Source organism: Eretmochelys imbricata, chromosome 2 (genome assembly GCF_965152235.1).
Source record: "Eretmochelys imbricata isolate rEreImb1 chromosome 2, rEreImb1.hap1, whole genome shotgun sequence".
Classification (NCBI taxonomy): domain Eukaryota; kingdom Metazoa; phylum Chordata; order Testudines; family Cheloniidae; genus Eretmochelys; species Eretmochelys imbricata.
Window position 1 is genome coordinate 175,334,203 of NC_135573.1, and position 20,228 is coordinate 175,354,430.

General features: G+C 43.5%; 1 protein-coding gene across 2 annotated transcripts in view; it reads right to left on the minus strand.

The window, feature by feature from the left end:
* Nucleotides 1–219: 219 nt before the first annotated feature.
* Nucleotides 220–20,228, minus strand: part of BLVRA (biliverdin reductase A) — a 50,439-nt gene continuing 30,430 nt past the window's right edge. For both annotated transcript variants that reach the window (XM_077810982.1, XM_077810983.1), the window contains exons 2-7: nucleotides 16,865–16,992; nucleotides 14,538–14,657; nucleotides 13,536–13,633; nucleotides 7,491–7,598; nucleotides 6,158–6,329; nucleotides 220–3,661 (exon numbers count right to left, since the gene is read on the minus strand). In XM_077810982.1, the coding sequence (XP_077667108.1) occupies nucleotides 3,388–3,661; nucleotides 6,158–6,329; nucleotides 7,491–7,598; nucleotides 13,536–13,633; nucleotides 14,538–14,657; nucleotides 16,865–16,983 (891 nt within the window). In that variant the 5' untranslated portion in view covers nucleotides 16,984–16,992 and the 3' untranslated portion in view covers nucleotides 220–3,387. The remainder of the gene's footprint in view (nucleotides 3,662–6,157; nucleotides 6,330–7,490; nucleotides 7,599–13,535; nucleotides 13,634–14,537; nucleotides 14,658–16,864; nucleotides 16,993–20,228) is intronic.

Sequence of the window (20,228 nt, forward strand, 5' to 3'; positions counted from 1 at the left end):
CTAATCATGAGACACAACTGTGAGCTGAGCTCCACATCCCAGCAGCCAACTGGGCCAGAGCTGTCAGCTGTCTTCTCCAGGCCTGACATCTTAGGCAGTTTTTGGAGGTTGCTGAGTACGTAACGAGTGGTAGCTCAGCACCTTGGAAGATTGGGCCTTACTGGGGAAGCAGTGGGAGTTGTTAAACTTGAAGGATAATGAAAACTACAGAGAAGATGCTGAACTCCAACAGCTTTATTAACGTGAATGCAACACATTCATTAACACCTGTAGATATAACCACCACAATACATCAGCAAATTCACATCTCTGAAGACATCAAAGCAACTCTAGTGCATCAGACACTGCAGTGCACAGCAAAGGGAGTGCTCAGAGCAGTGCAGGGGCAGGTCACTGGACTGTCATGCATAATCCAGAATGGTCACAAGTCTGCCTCCATTTTCACAAATATTAGCAAAAAAATAATAAGTTGAAAGTCAAGTCAAGAAATCAGATTTCAGTTGTACTGTTCCACAGCATTACTAATAGCAAAGCAAGATAACAAAACCAAACAACTTAAAAAAGTATTTTAAGATTGACAGTGTCCCTTTTGGCTGTCAGCTTCAGTCTTCACACTAGGTAAGTTTTCTTGTTAAAAAACACTGATGTTATTTATATTTTTCTTTAATCAAAGGCCTTTTGCCTTCATCTCAAGAAGATGGGAAAAACGTGACAGCAAGAAATGAACATGTGAAGGCTGTCAATGTACCAAGATCCCACATTTCTAAGGCAGCACCCTTTGAGAGCAACATGAAGAATTCCATTTTAACACCTCCACATCCCTTTGCAAAAATGACTCAGATGCACATAGCTTCCGACTTAGCCCCTGTGTACATGTGTAACTACACCAATAGCATAGCAAGGGAAGTTTCAGTTAAAGTAGGCAGGGTAGTGTTTCATATACATTGACCTGGCACGACAAGCCGGTAATAACTGGAAGAGCTTCTACAGAATGAGTTCACAAGCAAGACATAACAGTGCTTGTTAAGGGCAGAACATTCAAAACTACTCAGCATTGGTTTCTCTCTTCTCTTACTGAATTTTAATGGTAAAATTCCCATTGACTTCAATGGGAGCACAGATAGGACAACACTGAAAATCCCACCTTAAAGCTTTCACTCACTCAAAGATTACAAAGTATTAGCATGGGGTGGGGTGGTTATTTTTTTAAACAAAAACAACTTCAGTGCTAAGTACAGTTTGTTTGATCTCTTCTATGGGTTTTGCCTCCCTGTTGAGGTTTTTTTCCAGATTGTCTAAGACACTCCCCTGCAGCATGTATTTTTTTAAAAGCATCAGGATTATCTGCAAAACGCTTCAAACACACTTCATGTGACCTGATTAGGAAAGGAGGGACTGAGTCATCAACTCTAGCATCTACAGCGTTTTTCCTGTCACAAAACCAGAAATAGTTTGTGCACTGCCGAACATCCATAGCAGAAGATTTTAATTCTATTTTTAATCAGGATAGACTCCACACCTTGTGTCATAAAACTAGGGAGGATACAATTTCCCTCCTCCCAAAGACAGCATTGTATTTGCTCCTGCAAAGTATGTCCATGTGCAAAATACATGTTTGGTACTCAAGTACCCACTTGGCTACACAATGCATATTCTGCAGGCACAGGTTTCCTGTTTGTGCACACGTGTATTTAAGGCCTGATCCAAAGTCCAATGAAGTCAAAGGGAGACTTTCCAGTGATTTTTATGAACACTGGATCAGGCCCATATTTTGCAGGCACAACTTAGAAGCACCTCAAAATAAAGATACTACTAATTAAGTCTGGCTGACCTGATTTGGATTAAAAACCCCAACCAACCAACATACCTCATCCTGCTCATCCCCAATCTCTAACTGAACCATACCTGCTGTTTAGAGGAGTTTCGTTAAAGTTTTATTTGACCATTATTTTATATTTATTATATTGTATATAATTTATAATATGTGTGCCTGGTTTTGGAGTTTAGTCCTCCACTGCAAACGTGGATAAGGGCTGCTGGCTTCCCATGAAGTATCATTTGGGAGACAACAATACATTCTCAAGAGGGTTGTATTGCTATTATAACAGATGTGCATTGTAATTAGAATATAATACAGGGAGACAAAGGTATTGCTCCAGTTTTTTCTCTATGCATGCTGAGGACTTGGCGCTTTTCACGACTGCAAGGTCTTTAGGGCAGGGACCAAATCTTTCCATGTATTTGTACAGCAACTAGCACTATGGAGTCTCTGGGCACTACTGAAAAACAACAAATAAAATAACGTCACAGTTGCATGGTTGTCATTTGCAAAAACGCTCTATTTCCTAACACCATGCTATAATTGGCATGACTATATTGTCCCTGTTTCTATAAATGTATTATTTATAGTTTCTATTAATTAAATTAATACATTTCATTTATTCAGAGTGGTCCATTCTCACACTGAGTCACATGCAGAATTCTCATGAACATTAATAGTGGTTACGAGCATGCCTCAGTTTGAGAACAGAACATGTTCAGTGCCACTGTGCTCAAAAATAGAGGAGCCAAGGACTGGTTATGGGAAAGGGGCAGGTGATGCAGTGGGTTAATGTATTATACTAACCTTTCGCCTCTGGAAAACTGGGTTCCAACCTGCCATAAGGCAGCAGAGAAATCAGTTTAGTGATCTCGGCATAACACCCAGTGAGAGGACAGATTCCAATCTAATTTATTTTGTGTTTAAACCAGTGTAAATGCCATTGCAAGTAATGGATTTGGTTTACACTGGTGTAAAATATCAGAATCTGGCCCACAGCCAATATGCAAAATATCATTCAGGGCAACTTCTCAGGGAAGGGACAGGACTGGAATATGAGAAGTTTTGCAGGTCAGGCGTGCGGTGCTATAAGGCCTTCGGAGACTGAGAGGCTTGTAGAGCAGCTCTATGCCTCATTCTAGACAGTGCTATAAATCCCTTGCTCTCATATATATTAAAAAGAAGAAGGAACTAAAATTATATTTAACGAATTGTAACTTCTGCAGTCTCATTGGGCCTGCTCCCCTTGAAGTCAATGACAAAATCTCCCATTGACTTCTGTGGGAGCAACGCGTCTGAATGCTCTTTTCCTGGTAGCTTTAAATTGGACTGGAAAGATGCCATGCACTGGGGACAGCCCAATGCATCATCCAGTTCTGCCATGTTAAATATCTCACACAGCCTAAAACACTTGTGGGGCCCAAGCTTCTGAGCGAAGCCCCATGGATATTAATGGTAAGACCCAACCAAATAGAAGTTAACTGCCAACAAGCCATTTTATGGTAACACTAAGCTGCAGCTCTACTCAGCCTCTGACTACCACAGTCCCTTTCTCGTAAAGAGGGGCCTTAGGAATGGATTTCCGCCGGCCGTTCACAGTGCTGCCGAATCTCCTCTGCGAGGTCCAGGCACCGCAGGATGCGCCACTTCTCAGCAGCCAGCTCTTCTCTGGAGACCTGGCCGAACAGTTTTTTGGCAAAGAGGTTCTGATCTTGCATGAAGAGGCCCACAGCAGACCTCGGGGCCTCAGGGAGGTTCTCCAGGCAACCACTTTTGAAACAGAAGCTGATTTTCTTATCACGTCTCATCCCTGGTCCCCTTTCTTCAATCCATGTCAGAGGTCTAATGTGAGAGAGTAGAAAACAAAGGACATTTAGGAAGAAATAAAGCCACAGGGTTATTCCATTTTTTCATCACTGTTTAACACTAAATGCCCATCTAAAATGTGTTAAAACTTCAATATAGATGTAAGCCAGGGCCTGAATGAGCTCTCCCCTAATGTCTTTTGATGACCTGGGAAAAGACCTGAGGAGCAGACCAAATTTGCATAGACACACCTATTTTGTCTAAGTGATCAGGAGACAGACCAGCTTTGCCAAAGGGATCACTTTTGGCTATTCTGGGTATGACGTTACACCTCATATTCTTCATAGAAATATGGTTATGATATAAATATGGCATAACTAAGATATACTTTATGCAAGATGGCTCATGTAAGGTATCATTCAAAAGGCTGTGATCTACTGGATGTGCTTATCCAATTTGTATGCATGTATCAATTTTGTATCTGGAACTAGGAATATTGACCATATATCTGTATTTCAAATGTGCTACTTTGAGTGACGGCCAATACTAGCCCTTCAGGCCCAACAATGAAAGAGTCAGACAGGGCTGATGGCCCATCAGCAAGGACAATGGACTGTGAAAGAGCTTAGTCTTCCTGTGGACGCTCCAAACAGCCTGCGAGTAATGGCTGCTATGACCCTGGAGAGACACGTGACTGAGTCACCTGGTACTTTTCCACTGTAGGCAGATGGGGATCAAATGAAGGATTCCCGCCTTAGGTAAATCCTTTTCAAGGGCTGGGGAGGGGGTTGATTGGGACTCTCCTCCATTGCCTACCAAAGAAGGAGGACTGCTGAAAGAACCTGAAGGGACAAAGGAACTAACCTGAAGGGAAAGGCAGGGGTCCAGTCTGTAAGAAGAAATAACTGGAACTCTCAGCTACTGAAACTCTGCAACTTACCTAAAATAACATTTAGCTGAGGAATTACTTCTTGAAACCAGTCTCTAAGTTCTTAGTATGCGTGTTTTGTTTTATTTGCTCAGTAATCTGCTTTGTTCTGTTTGCTATCCCTTATAATCACTTAACATCTGCCTTTTATAGTTAATAAATTTGTTTGGTTTATTATTAAACCCAGTTTGTGCAATTTCTAATGCTGGGGGTGAAGTTCTGCACATCTCTCTTCACATTGAGGGAGAGCATGAATTTTTATGAGCTTGCACTGTGAAGATCTTTCTATTCAGCGCAAGACAATATTATTTTGGGTTTATTTCCCAAAGGGGGTGTGCATGTGAGTGCTAGGTGAATCCCCTCACACAGAGCTGACTTCAGTCTGTGTCTGCAGCTTGGTGTGGCCCTACTTATGCATGTGTGTGTGCTGCAAGAGGCTGGAGAGCCTAATTCAGCAAAGCAGTGAGAGGGAATCCAGGCTGGTGGGGGAGGAGGGGCTCAGTGAAACCCCAGTACATCAGGTGACATCCCAGAAGTGCAGTTTAACCCTTCACACTGGGTTACAATTCACTTTAGACACAGGGGTAATGAGATGTTGTTATGCTTATTGAATGAGTAAAGAGCAGCAGAACTGTATTTAATATGCCCTAATTGAGGGGTCACCCTAAATTAACATCACCTGTTAAGTAGATGCCAAATCCAAGTGAAAGTCAGAGGAGGTGGTGACAGATGTTCCTACCTGGTGGTGTGGATTTCTTTAAAGGGTCCTAAAAACCATTTTATCCTCCGCCTCTAGAGTTTAAAGGTAGAGCTGACTAGACTCAATTGAGAGTCCTAGTTTCTTCTCAGTGATCACTACAGCTAAAAACACAAACTCATTTGGGGCCTGAGCCTTAGCCCTGATAGCACTGACAGTGTTGTGGTGCAAGACAACATAGAGGGAGCATCAGCAGTGAGGTTCTCTGCTGCGCAGTGAAATCGCTAAGGGCTGAAACCACTAGGGCAGGGCTAGGCAGAGGAAGCTCTGAACACAGCATCGCAGCTGAAGGCAGAAGCGGCAACGCTGGCAAGCAGTGACAGCTCTGAACAGCTGGAGAGCTGGCAGTGTCATGCAGCGGTATCACTGGTTGGGTCTCAAGCTGGCTCTGTTTGGTAATGCTGAGGGGAAAGCCTAGACACTGAACCCAGCCTTTGTTGCTGACATCATCACCTGGCAGAAGGGTTATATATGGCGTGTTCCGGTAACAGGCTCAAAGAGCAGTAATTAATGTAACATGGAAGGACTCGGTCTTGAGGTTAGAGCAAGGATTTGGAGTATAATCCTTGGGTACTAGTCCCAATTTCTGCCATTGTTTCATAGTGTGACCTTGGCCAAGTCCTGTAAACGCTCCCCACCTCAGTTTTCCCATCTGTATAATGGAGCAAATAATATCTAACCATCTCACAGGAGCGTTGTGAAGTTTAGTTCATTCGTATCTGTAGAGTGCTTTTTGATTCTTGCATAAAAGTAGCTGTACAGGTGCAAAGAAGAGAAGGTGCCGAGTTCCTGCTGAAGATACCTAAGTAGCATGGCTCATCTGCTCCTGTATCGTTACATTACTCACTTCTTGTTTGCAGTCTGAAAATGTGCTGTCATTCTGGAATAACTCTCTTCTTTCTGTTCCTCTCGAGTGGCTGAGGTGACAGTGAGGTCTCCAAAGAGGTCAATGAGCCAAGTCAGGCGGGCAATTCCACTGAAAGCTGGGAAGCCTGATCGCTCTTCATCCAAGGCACCACCTACAGGAATAAGAATGAAAGGACTTGAGTAGTGGGAAAGGAACTCCCACCCTAATCAGCTGCCTGGAGTCCAGCAAAGGGAAAGCTTTGAGAGTCAGTCTGGGATGGGAGCCTCATGGCTGGGAGCTCAGTGAATCCAGTCTGATGAATAGGAACATTTGGTGAGCTACACAACAGGATATGCTGCTCCTTTTCTGTTGTTCTTAAAGGTTGAATTCTATCAAATAAACCTTTCAAGTCTCCCTTGCCCTCCTCAAATACTGATAACTCAAGGAAACTCTCCCACTAGAGCATACGTGTGCCATCTGTCGCATTTGGGCCAGGACCATCTCCGGTTTCTGCAGTCTTGGCCAACGGCCCAGAAACCTGCTAGGAGTGTCTATTGGGACCAGGTGGGAAGCTCGAAGCTGCCTGTTTATCCCCCTTTTCCAGCCTGAGCTGCTCTGTCCAGGGTTCCAAGAGCCAAACAGAGGGCAGCAAAGAGCACTGCTGGGGAAAGGCAGCCATCACCTACCCAGCCAGCTGTTACAGCTGATGAAGATGGGCGGGCAGAAGAGGGCACGCGAAAATAATTGCCACCCAGATCCCCATCTGAAGGTAGAGAGGAAGACAGACATAGATACAATGAATGTACAGGAAAACCCTAAGGATATGTTGGGGAGCACTAGGATATGAGTTCACACAAGGGGATGGGGGAATGAAACCTTTACTCTCTCCCATCTCTTAGAAGACAAAAACAGGGGAGGAGCCTGGGGGTCCCTCAGTGGAGAGTGGAGTGATTTTCAGCAGCTTTCCACCCTCTCTGGAGACCAGGTGAGGATGAGGGGGCTAAAGGGACCTCCCCAGGTCACTGATACTCCAACACAGAAAGAGAGCAGGAGACAGCTGTGAAGATACTAGAGGGGGAATAGGCTTGCTGTCCTCCATCAAACTCACTCCCCAGTATCTAGCAAGCAACAGAACCTCTCCCCGACACAGGCAACTGCCAGTAGAGGGAGATGGTTGTTTGAAGGTCTCACTGGATGGGTCCTGACTCCGTGACTCAAACTACTACAGAACAAGCCCTCACACGAGTGAGTGAGCGAGTGAGTGAATGAATGAATGTCTGAAGTGGCTGGCATCTCAGCAGGACAGGCAGCCTGAGTTTCTTTAGAAACTGACCTGTGAAATGTAACGTTCCTTTCACAAGCTCCTTCCCAGTCACTTCCTTTTTCAGCTGCTTGTACTCTTCTGTCAAAAGTTCAATGTGCTCCACATGGAGGATTTTACCTGTCATTGAGAAAACGAAGATCAAATGGGATTACTAAAAGCTTTCTGCATGAATCCAAATCCATGTCTAGGCAGTAAACCTTTTAGCCATCATCAGTATGCGCACACTTCAAACAGCCTTATCTGTGGCTGGCAGAATGGTGCCAAGACAAATCATCAAGACATTGCACTAGGGATCCAATTTTGGCTCATTGTTCTCAGGGGGCCACACCTACAGTCCACAGTAACAGCAAGCTTAGCAAACAAACGGCAGCATTTTAGCTATTGACTTGAATAGGAATTGGGTGAATGAACCGACCGTAATACAGTGCCTTGAAAGTTGAGGCACTAGCCTTCAAAACGAAGCTTGAGTGAAGTCCTGACCCTCTTTCCCCTAACTCCTCTATCCTCTCACTCTTCCAAGGCCACTTTTTATTTTAAAAAAATGTGCATTATTTAGTTGTATTACCATAGTGCTGAGGCGCCCTAGGCATGGACCAGGACTCCACTGTGCTAGGTGCTGTACAAACAGAACAAAAAGATAGTCCCAGTCTCAAAGTATGGTACTTACAAGCCAGGCTGTGATAACCTTAGTCACGCTGAGGAGCACCTTATTCCACTGAAATCAATGGGACTGCTCCTGGAGTAAGAGGGTACCCTATGTGCATGAGGTTATTAGGGTCTGGCACTTAATTGGGATGGCCATTGTACTGGGATGTCTCCAAGGCAATCAGATAGAACTACTGCTTAACGGACGGAAAGGGCATAAATTGTGCTTACTTGGGGACCCATCTGGCTCATAACACAGGGATAAGTGGTGCTCATCTATGAGCTAGCTAGGTGTGAAATTCTCAGCTCCAGTCTTTTAGCACAGATGTTGCTAAATGAAGATTACAAAAGGATGTCAGTGAGCAGTGGCACACACAGTCCAAGTGGCTGCAGTTTGCTCTTGCCTGGCAGTGTGCCCCTTCTTGCAGCGCCATGCCAGAGTGATGCAATGTGGAGGTCCACACTGCACTTTCTTCTAGGCTCCCCTCTACGGCCACAATCTGCCCCTTAACATTTTAGCGATGGGACTGCTTTGCTTAGAAATGTCTCCTATGGACCCTCTTTCCTTCTTTTAAACATAGGTGCCACTACAGCCCAGAAAGGCATGAAGAAATGAGGGTGATACACATGAACATACACAGACCTGTCATATAAGCCACAGTCTTAAGGTTTTGTTTATGGTTTAATTTCCAGGGGGAAGAAAGTTGGGGAGGGTTCTATGGTTACTCACAAGGTTAGGTTTTTGTTCTTCAAACATTTTATTAATGCTCTGATGGATCTTTCTAGCTAACTCCATTCTCCATGCTAGTGCTGGCAGGGATTGAGATCACTGTGATTACTAATGCAACTGCACCTGTCTCGACTGTCATCTTGTCCTCCGCATTTGTCTGTTTATTCACCTGTTGCACATTGTCTAAATTAGGGCTGTCAATTAATCGTTGTAAATGGATGCGATTAATGCAAAACAAATTAATTAGATTAAAAAAACAGTCACGATTCATTGCAGTTTTAATTGCACTGTTAAACAATAATAGAATACCAATTAATTTATTATAAATATTTTTGGATGTTTTCTACATTTTCAAATACAATGATTTCAGTTACAACACAGAATACAAAGTGTACAGTGCTCACCTTAAATTGTTCTTTATTACAAATATTTGCACTGTAAAAAGATAAACAAAAGAAATAATATTTTTCAATTACCTCATTCAAGTCCAAAGAGTCCTACTTCTTGTTCAGCCAATCGCTAAGACAAACAAGTTTGTTTACATTTATGGGAGATACTGTTGTCTCCTTCTTATTTATAAAAAGAAAAGGAGTACTTGTGGCACCTTAGAGACTAACCAATTTATTTGAGCATGAGCTTTCGTGAGCTACAGCTCACTTCATCGGATGCATACTGTGGAAACTGCAGAAGACATTATATACACAGAGACCATGAAACTATACCTCCTCCCACCCCACTCTCCTGCTGGTAATAGCTTATCTAAAGTGATCACTCTCCTTACAATGAGTATGATAATCAAGTTGGGCCATTTCCAGCACAAATCCAGGTTTTCTCACCCCCCGCCCCTTTTTCCAAAAATCACACACACAAACTCACTCTCCTGCTGGTAATAGCTTATCCAAAGTGACCACTCTCCTTACAATGTGCATGATAATCAAGGTGGGCCATTTCCAGCATAAATCCAAGTTTAACCAGAACGTCTGGGGGGGGGGTAGGAAAAAACAAGGGGAAATAGGCTACCTTGCATAATGACTTAGCCACTCCCAGTCTCTATTTAAGCCTAAATTAATAGTATCCAATTTGCAAATGAATTCCAATTCAGCAGTTTCTCGCTGGAGTCTGGATTTGAAGTTTTTTTGTTTTAAGATAGCGACCTTCATGTCTGTAATTGCATGACCAGAGAGATTGAAGTGTTCTCCGACTGGTTTATGAATGTTATAATTCTTGACATCTGATTTGTGTCCGTTTATTCTTTTATGTAGAGACTGTCCAGTTTGACCAATGTACATGGCAGAGGGGCATTGCTGGCACATGATGGCGAATATCACATTGGTGGATGTGCAGGTGAATGAGCCTCTGATAGTATGGCTGATGTTATTAGGCCCTGTGATGGTGTCCCCTGAATAGATATGTGGGCACAGTTGGCAACGGGCTTTGTTGCAAGGATATCATGAATAGGTCGGAATATGAACAAGAGGCTGCTCGGCAGCTCTCCAACACCACTTTCTACAAGCCATTACCCTATGATCCCACTGAGAGTTACCAAAAGCAACTACAGCATTTGCTCAAGAAACTTCCTGAAAAAGCACAAGATCAAATCCGCACAGACACACCCCTGGAACCCCGACCTGGGATATTCTATCTACTACCCAAGATCCATAAACCTGGAAATCCTGGGCGCCTCATCATCTCAGGCATTGGCACCCTGACAGCAGGCTTGTCTGGCTATGTAGACTCCCTCCTCAGGCCCTACGCTACCAGCACTCCCAGCTACCTTCGAGACACCACTGACTTCCTGAGGAAACTACAATCCATCGGTGATCTTCCTGATAACACCATCCTGGCCACTATGGATGTAGAAGCCCTCTACACCAACATTCCACACAAAGATGGACTACAAGCCGTCAAGAACACTATCCCCGATAATGTCACGGCTAACCTGGTGGCTGAACTTTGTGACTTTGTCCTTACCTATAACTATTTTACATTTGGGGACAATGTATACCTTCAGATCAGCGGCACTGCTATGGGTACCCGCATGGCCCCACAGTATGCCAACATTTTTATGGCTGATTTAGAACAATGCTTCCTCAGCTCTCGTCCCCTAACGCCCCTACTCTACTTGCGCTATATTGATGACATCTTCATCATCTGGACCCATGGAAAAGAAGCCCTTGAGAAATTCCACCATGATTTCAACAATTTCCATCCCACCATCAACCTCAGCCTGGTCCAGTCCACACAAGAGATCCACTTCCTGGACACTACAGTGCTAATAAACAATGGTCACATAAACACCACCCTATACCGGAAACCTATTGACCGCTATTCCTACCTACATGCCTCCAGCTTTCACCCTGACCACACCACACGATCCATAGTCTACAGCCAAGCTCTGCGATACAACCGCATTTGCTCCAACCCCTCAGACAGAGGCAAACACCTACAAGATCTCTATCAAGCATTCTTACAACTACAATACCCACCTGCGGAAGTGAAGAAACAGATTGATAGAGCCAGAAGAGTTCCCAGAAGTCACCTACTACAGGACAGGCCTAACAAAGAAAATAACAGAACGCCACTAGCCGTCACCTTCAGCCCCCAACTAAAACCCCTCCAACGCATTATTAAGGATCTACAACCTATCCTGAAGGATGACCCAACACTCTCACAAATCTTGGGAGACAGGCCAGTCCTTGCCTACAGACAGCCCCGCAACCTGAAGCAAATACTCACCAACAACCGCATACCACACAACAGAACCACTAACCCAGGTACTTATCCTTGCAACAAAGCCCGTTGCCAACTGTGCCCACATATCTATTCAGGGGACACCATCACAGGGCCTAATAACATCAGCCACACTATCAGAGGCTCATTCACCTGCACATCCACCAATGTGATCTATGCCATCATGTGCCAGCAATGCCCCTCTGCCATGTACATTGGTCAAACTGGACAGTCTCTACGTAAAAGAATAAATGGACACAAATCAGATGTCAAGAATTATAACATTCATAAACCAGTCGGAGAACACTTCAATCTCTCTGGTCATGCAATTACAGACATGAAGGTCGCTATCTTACAACAAAAAAACTTCAAATCCAGACTCCAGCGAGAAACTGCTGAATTGGAATTCATTTGCAAATTGGATACTATTAATTTAGGATTAAATAGAGACTGGGAGTGGCTAAGTCGTTATGCAAGGTAGCCTATTTCCCCTTGTTTTTTCCTACCCCCCCCCAGACGTTCTGGTTAAACTTGGATTTATGCTGGAAATGGCCCACCTTGATTATCATACACATTGTAAGGAGAGTGGTCACTTTGGATGAACTATTACGAGCAGGAGAGTGAGTTTGTATGTGTGGTTTTTGGAAAAAAGGGGCGGGGGGTGAGAAAACCTGGATTTGTGCTGGAAATGGCCCACCTTGATTATCATGCACATTGTAGGGACAGTGGTCACTTTGGATAAGCTATTACCAGCAGGAGAGTGAGTTTGTGTGTGTGTGTTTTGGGGGGGGTGTGAGAAAACCTGGATTTTTGCTGGAAATGGCTCACCTTGATTTTCATACACATTGTAAAGAGAGTGGTCACTTTGGATGGGCTATTACCAGCAGGAGAGCGAGTTTGTGTGTGTGGGGGGAGGTGGGGGCGGAGGGTGAGAAAACCTGGGTTTGTGCTGGAAATGGCCCAACTTGATTATCATACACATTGTAAGGAGAGTGATCACTTTAGATAAGCTATTACCAGCAGGAGAGTGGGGTGGGAGGAGGTATAGTTTCATGGTCTCTGTGTATATAATGTCTTCTGCAGTTTCCACAGTATGCATCCGATGAAGTGAGCTGTAGCTCATGAAAGCTTATGCTCAAATAAATTGGTTAGTCTCTAAGGTGCCACAAGTACTCCTTTTCTTTTTGCGAATATAGACTAACAGGGCTGTTACTCTGAAACCTGTCATTATGCAAGGCACTTCTTATTTACAATGTCACCTGAAAGTGAGAACAGCCATTTGCATGGCACTGGTGTAGCCAGCACTACAAGTTATTTATGTGCCAGACATGCTAAACATTTGTATGCCCCTTCACGCTTTGATTTGTAGGCTTTAAAGTTTTACATTGTTTTGTTTTTGAGTGCAGTTATGTTGGAAAAAAAACATAATTCATAATGCAACATAATGCAGTTATGTTGGGAAAAAAACATTCGTAAGTTGCACTTTCGCAAAAAAGAAATTGCACTACAGTATTTGTATGAGGTGAACTGAAAAAGACTATTTCTTTTGTTTATCATTTTTACAGTGCAAATATTTGTAATGAAAATAATAATATAAAGTGAACAGTGTACACTTTGTATTCCGTTTTGTTATTGAAATGGATACATTTGGAAATGTAGAAAAACATCCAAAAATATTTATACTGAATTTAAAGTGGTATTCTATTATTGTTTAACAGTGTGATGAAAACTGCAATCAATCACAACTATTTTTTTTAAATCTCACAATTAATTGCAGATTTTTTAAAATTGTTTGACAGCCCTAGTCTAAATCTTAGATTGGGAGTTCTCTGGAGCAAGTAGCGTCCTTGTGCTATGCCTTGTTTGAGGTTCTTAGGCACCACCACAACCGATGTAATCTAATGTCACTGTAAAAAGCTAGTTACACCTTTGACATTAAGGATCATCACCTTTCTGCTCAGCCAGCTCCCAGAGCTCACGTGCTGTGCTAGCGGACAGTGCCATTGGGTACTCGACAAGGACATGTTTCCCAGCCTCCAAGAACATCCTAGAAGGAGAGAGAAACAGGTCTTCAAAAGATGCTACCTTATTCATATCTCTTCTTCTGAACAAACACTTTTACTCTAGCAGCCAACCCCATCTCTAGGGATGGGGAAATAGCATGAATGAATATGCTGAGAGTGGGGGTAATGAAAGGCATTTTCTTAGGGTATGTCTAAATTGCGATTAGACACCCGTGGCTGGCCCATGCCAGCTGACTTGGGCTGACGGGACTCGGGCTAAGGGACTGTTTAATTGTAGTGTAGACGTTCAGACTCAGGCTGCAACCCATGCTCTCGGACCCTCCTACCTTGCAGGGTCCTAGAGCCTGGGCTCCAGCCCAAGCTGGTTAAGTCCCATGCCTAGCAGATTTGGATTCCATTCCTGCCTCCACCATGGACTTCCTGCATGACCTCGGGCAAGTCACTTAGTCTCTCTGTACCACAGGTCCATATGAGGAGGATACTACCCTATCTCACAAAGTTTTTTGGCGCTTAATTAATTGATGTTTGGAAAGCTCTATGAGATCCTAAGACAGGTGCTTCATAAATACAGGTTACTAGGGAGAAGATGGCATGGATGAGAGTGGCAGGAACCAGTTGGTGGGGAGGGGAGAATAGGGATTGAAAGAAGTAGTATTTTCTGAATCCAGTTTCTGTATTCCCTCTAAAATACATGTAAATCCGACACTACTAATACAGGTGTGCAACAGAGCGCCTGTCTCATTTTACCTCAAGAGGGTAAACTTCACAGTCACATTTACTTTGAGAATATGGGGATTATTTTACATTGCTAATGAAGAGGAATTTTCCTAGACACAAATTAATTCTTTGATACAGCACGTTCCATTGCATGGCAGTGCCTAATTTAAGGAAGTAGCAAGCAGAGAAGAGGAAAAGAGAGACACATACCTGACATTCTCCTCATGGCTTTTGTTGTCAGTGCTGATGATGGCCGCCTGGATCTCTTTGTTTCCCAGAGCATCTTGCAGGCCAATCTGCTTGACCTCGTTAATGCTACCCAGGGTTCTTCTAGTTGTTCAACAGAAAGAAATAAAAAACAAAACATCACAACCACAGCCCGCTCTCCCCAATTATTATTGGAACCTGTTACGAATTACACCTGGTAGGACACGCACACAAGTGCTGCGAATTACACCTGGTAGGACACGCACACAAGTGCTGCGAATTACACCTTGTAGGACACGCACAGTTCGAATCTAGGCTGAGGCACAGAAATAAAGTGCACAACTGCAGAGTTCCCAAAAAACACTAAATTTATTACGCTCGAGCGTGGTGCCCCCCTGCTAGCCAGGAGGGGACCCTGAATGCAGATTATACAAAGGTTATATACCTTTTAGCAAAGCATGTTGCCCTCGTGCATCGGAAACCTTAGCCAATAAACAAACCCTTGTCTTATCTACCACCTATCCCTGCTTGGTGCATTCCTCGTGCTATACCAGTATGTTAATTACACAGCATGGTCCTAAAGCCATGCATCTGTAACTTTTATTATCAGGATGGGAGGCCTCATATCAAGGCCAAGAGACAGGGAGTTAGAGACTGACAAAAACCAGATACTGGGAGTCAAGGCAGGCTGGAGACAAGGAGGAGGATTTTCACAGGGATTCAGTATTTAAGGATTACTCCTCCTGGTGTATGATGTGCTGGCATTTAAACAATGGTGGGCCGCAAACCAAAATGGAGTCACATGTGCTAACTTTTCCTTAACAAACCTCAGTCATAGACCAAGACCCCAATTCGTTAGGTGCTGTACAAACATAGATCAAAAAGATAGTTGCTGCATCAAACAGCTTAAGTACAAGACAAGAGTCAACAGGTGGATACAAACAGACAAGGGAGTAAAAGAAAACAGTGAGACAAGATCGGTCAGTTTGATGGACAGTGGTCACAGCATACCAGTGGCCTAATCACTGTAGGCATCATGGCAAAGGAGAGTTTTAAGGAAGGATTTGAAGGAGAGATGAGGAGGATGTTTACAGGGAGCTCTTCCCAAGCATGAGGGGTGGCAGCGAAAAAAAACCCACATAGATGCTTGTTTGAAAATTTAACAGCTGGGTGGTGAAGCCTGGCATCGTTGCCCGAGAAGAGGCAGGAGTCAACATCTTAATAGTGTATGCGAGATGATAGGTAGCATGAGGATAGGCCATGAAGGGCCTTGAAAGTGAAGATGAGTCATTTGTGTTTGATGCACTAGAGAAGGGGAAGCCAATGGAGGGACAGAAAGAGAAGGGTGACATGGTCAAAGTGACATGCTAGGAGAATTACCTCTGTAGCAGCATTTTGAATTATGTGTTAGACTGGCACAGTTTCCCAATGGAAGTGGTGGAAGCCAAGTATTGCTTGGGTCATTCAATAGTAGATCTACCACTAGAAAAGACACCCTCGGAAAAAGCTTGTATTGGCAAGGAGATGTAATGGATGGCCTAATAGGTCTTTTCTGTCTCAAACAGATATGATTAAATATAGCTGGAAAATACATCCACAACCCGAGATCCCCATATGTTCCACATAACTATTTTAAACCATTATGCTTTGTTGCTATGGTGCAGAAAGCCTGATAGGAATGCTCTGAGATAGCAGCACTGTTGTGCAGATTTGCTTACGTTTCAGCCACATGGTTGCTGAGAATAAATGACAGGTAACCTTATTGCACAGCCTACATTAGGATTTGTTCTTCAAAAATCCACATCTGGCTTCAAAGACAAATTTTACAGCAGAGTCGCATTACCAGAGTTCTACAGATGAATTACTTATAGACACTGGCCCATCAGTGCAGCTGCTTAAAGCCTGTGCCATCCTACAGCAGAGTTCAGTCATCTGGTTGCATTTTGAGTCTCTTTTAAAGGGCTGATCTTACAGGGCTCTGAGCTCCCTCAGCTTTCCCTGAGCGAAGTGAGAATTGAGGGTGCAAAGCACCTCATTAGAGACACTCAGCATCTCTCAGGACTGAGTCCTAGATCTGCTTGAATGAGCTCATTGAGGCGCTTTGCAAAGCTTCCTGCAATCATTAATCAACCTAACCTATGGACACTAAGCGCTGTCACATAAATGGCATTTACTGTGTGCACAGCAGACCTCCTTGAATTATTATATCGGAGAAATGTATCTTCTAAGATGAGCCTGGAAAGTTATACACCCAAAAGGGAGAGAGTACGTGGGGGGCAAAAATAATCTCTACACCATGTTCATTAAAACACACAACTGAAATATCTAACCTGGATACAAAGCCAACCAGCTTCAGATGCTCAGAAGAGCTGGAAGGCATCGGATTCAGCATGTCTCTTAGCCGCACAGATCCAGCAATTCCGATCCCCACCACTACAGTGCCAAACATTTTGTTAGCCTGAAACAAAACAAAAATAGATAACAAGTCTAGAAAAAAAAAGCATTCTGTTAATATTTTCCCCTTCCCCTGCATTATAAACCCACACTTTAGCATCCAGGCAGCTCACCAAAGACAGCCTGACGTTGCATGAGGCTGAGTGCACTCATATCCTATTGAAGTCAATGGGATTTGAGGATTATCAGCACCTCACAGGATTGGGGCCTGAAGACTCTTGTAATTGACAGCCAGTATGTCAGATCCACAGTACAAAGCTGTTCTTTCCCCAAAATGGATAGGCAAATCTTAGAGAGGACAGGGATCATCTCGTTATTTAGTACCTTTTGCCCAGACTGATCCCAAAACATTTTGCAAAACTAACAACATTTGACACAAATTACATTCAGGGTTCACTCCCTGAGCCTCTGCAATGCAGCTCTCTCTGGACTGAAACGAAGAAACTAAGCGCACAACAATGTTTCACAAAACTTTAGGACAGGAAGTGAAGAATGCCCTTTTCCAGTTGAAACTGCTGGAGAATTTTAGAGATGCAAAAGATAATGACCTAATTTATAATTTGGCTGGAATACTGGGGTGACATCTCTACTCTTCTGAAAAGCACCACAATCTCTTTAATGACAAGTGGTCATGACCTCAGTTTTCCTTCTTACTGAAAAACACAGCACTTTCAATGGCAGTATCCCCTACTATCATAAAGGAGCATGAGCAGGAGACAGTGTGGTCCAGTAGTAGGGTGCTGAACCAGGAGTAGAGAGAGCTCAGTTCTATTCTCTGCTTTGCCTTTGACTCACTCTGATGATTTAGCCTTTGAGTGGCTGAGTATTTCCCCTGGGAATAATAATGCTTATTCACCCCATATTCTGCTTCTTCTATTTCATCGCTCTGTCTTCTCCCCTTCTCCTTGCCTTGGTGCAATAAGATCTGTTGATTAGTTCTGCTATAGGATTACTTTCTTTCAAATCTTTCCTAAAACCTCATCTTTTCCTCAGTGACTCTTGTCCGATGGGATCATAACACAGCTGCAGGCTCTCACTGCAATCTGTTTCTGCGACGGCATTTTCTAACTGTACTGAAAATGCTAGAGGTCAACTGCTACTAAGAAATTCTATCAACTGCCACTAAAGACTCTCACGTTGTGTATGTTGCATCTGGGTTTTACGCCTCTATTTATGTATTGCTGTGACTGCCGATGTGGCTCATTTCATGTTTATTATTGTCTGTACTGTATCATCTGGTGAAGTGCTCCGACATACTGTTTTGCTTTAATATAAAGCAAGAAATGACTGATGTTGGAAGAGTCTCCATTAGAATCACAGCAATGTGTAGTTACCAGAGGGTGTCATGTGATGCACTAGCTCGACTCACCAGGGAACAAAGATGCTGTTGAGCTCCAGACTTGATTTTATTTGGCCCATAGAGAGATGAGGTCAGAAAGACCATCACCAGCATAACCCATTTGAAATAATCGAGATTCCCTCTGAACACATTCTGGGCCTGATTCGCATTTACACTAATGTTCCTATAATGCCATTTTCCACTGCCAGAGCCGTGTACTGTGGGCGTAAATTACACTTACACTTGAAGGGCAGTGTATATGAGACTCAAGTCCTCTGACACAGCAAGTAGGGTATCACTTGGTATAATTTCAGTTGATGGTATATTGCCCAGAAATCCTACAATACATTCTGTGCTAGCAAGCATAGAGGCCACAGAAATGCTCACAACTGGTGAACAGTGGGGAGCTATGCCTTACCGATATGGTACAACAGAATATTTTTTCTATTTGAAAAATCAGCTAAAGAAAAAAATATTTGCAAGTAAAGGCCAAATTTTGTCCTCTGATACACCCAGGAAACTCCTGTAATGTATCAACGCAGCCACAGAGTACCCCATACATACAGTGCGGGCAGCCAGGACTAACCACCCTTGCCTACAGACAGCCCCCCAACCTGAAGCGAATACTCACCAGCAACTACATACCACACAACAGAACCACTAACCCAGGATCCTATCCTTGCAACAAAGCCCGTTGCCAACTGTGCCCACATATCTATTCAGGGGACACCATCACAGGGCCTAATAACATCAGCCACACTATCAGAGGCTCGTTCACCGGCACATCCACCAATGTGATCTATGCCATCATGTGCCAGCAATGCCCCTCTGCCATGTACATTGGTCAAACTGGACAGTCTCTACATAAAGGAATAAATGGACACAAATCAGATGTCAAGAATGACAACATTCAAAAACCAGTCGGAGAACACTTTAATCTCTCTGGTCACTCGATTTCTGATCTCAAAGTGACTATCCTTCAACAAAAAAACTTTGAAAACAGACTCCATCGAGAGACTGCTGAATTGGAATTCATTTGCAAATTGGATACAATTAACTTAGGCTTGAATAGAGACTGGGAATGGTTGAGTCATTATAAAAAATAACCTATTTCCCCTTGTTTATTCCCCCCCACCCCGTTCCTCAGACGTTCTTGTTAAACCCTGGATTTGTGCTGGAAATGGCCCACCTTGATTATCATACACATTGTAAGGAGAGTGATCACTTTAGATAAGCTATTACCAGCAGGAGAGTAGGGCGGGGGGAGAGAGAAAACCTTTTGTAGTGATAAACACCCATTTTTTCATGGTTTGTGTGTATAAAAACATCTTCTGTATTTTCCACAGTATGCATCCGATGAAGTGAGCTGTAGCTCACGAAAGCTTATGCTCAAATAAATTGGTTAGTCTATAAGGTGCCACAAGTACTCCTTTTCTTTTCACCCTTGCAATGATGGCAGAATTCTGGTAACAGACCAGCTGGTGAAGAGCACGGATATGATGTGTCCATGTAGTTTTGGGAGCTGTTTTTAAGGCAACTGGTGTTTGAGGCTGCTAATATTTTTTACTGCTTCCAGGTATCTCCTATTTCAGTTCTATCTGCAAGCATGAGTACTGCTCCCATGGTTGCTAAGATCTCCTGAAAGCTCTGTAGGCTTTTAACTCCCAAGCAGTGCCTTTCCCTCACTAGCTGCTGAACTATATTTCAGTCCAGAAGGAGCGGGAAGGAGGGATCTGAGCCTCTACTTCCATTGCCAGAGACAAAATACTATTTTTCAACAGATGCATAGGATATTGCACATGAAACCTATAGCTACCCTTTGAAAATCTTCCCAAATTTTGCCCCATGTAAAATTAATGACCTCCCCAAAGTAGACACATTTGGCACAGGCAAGAAAGAAG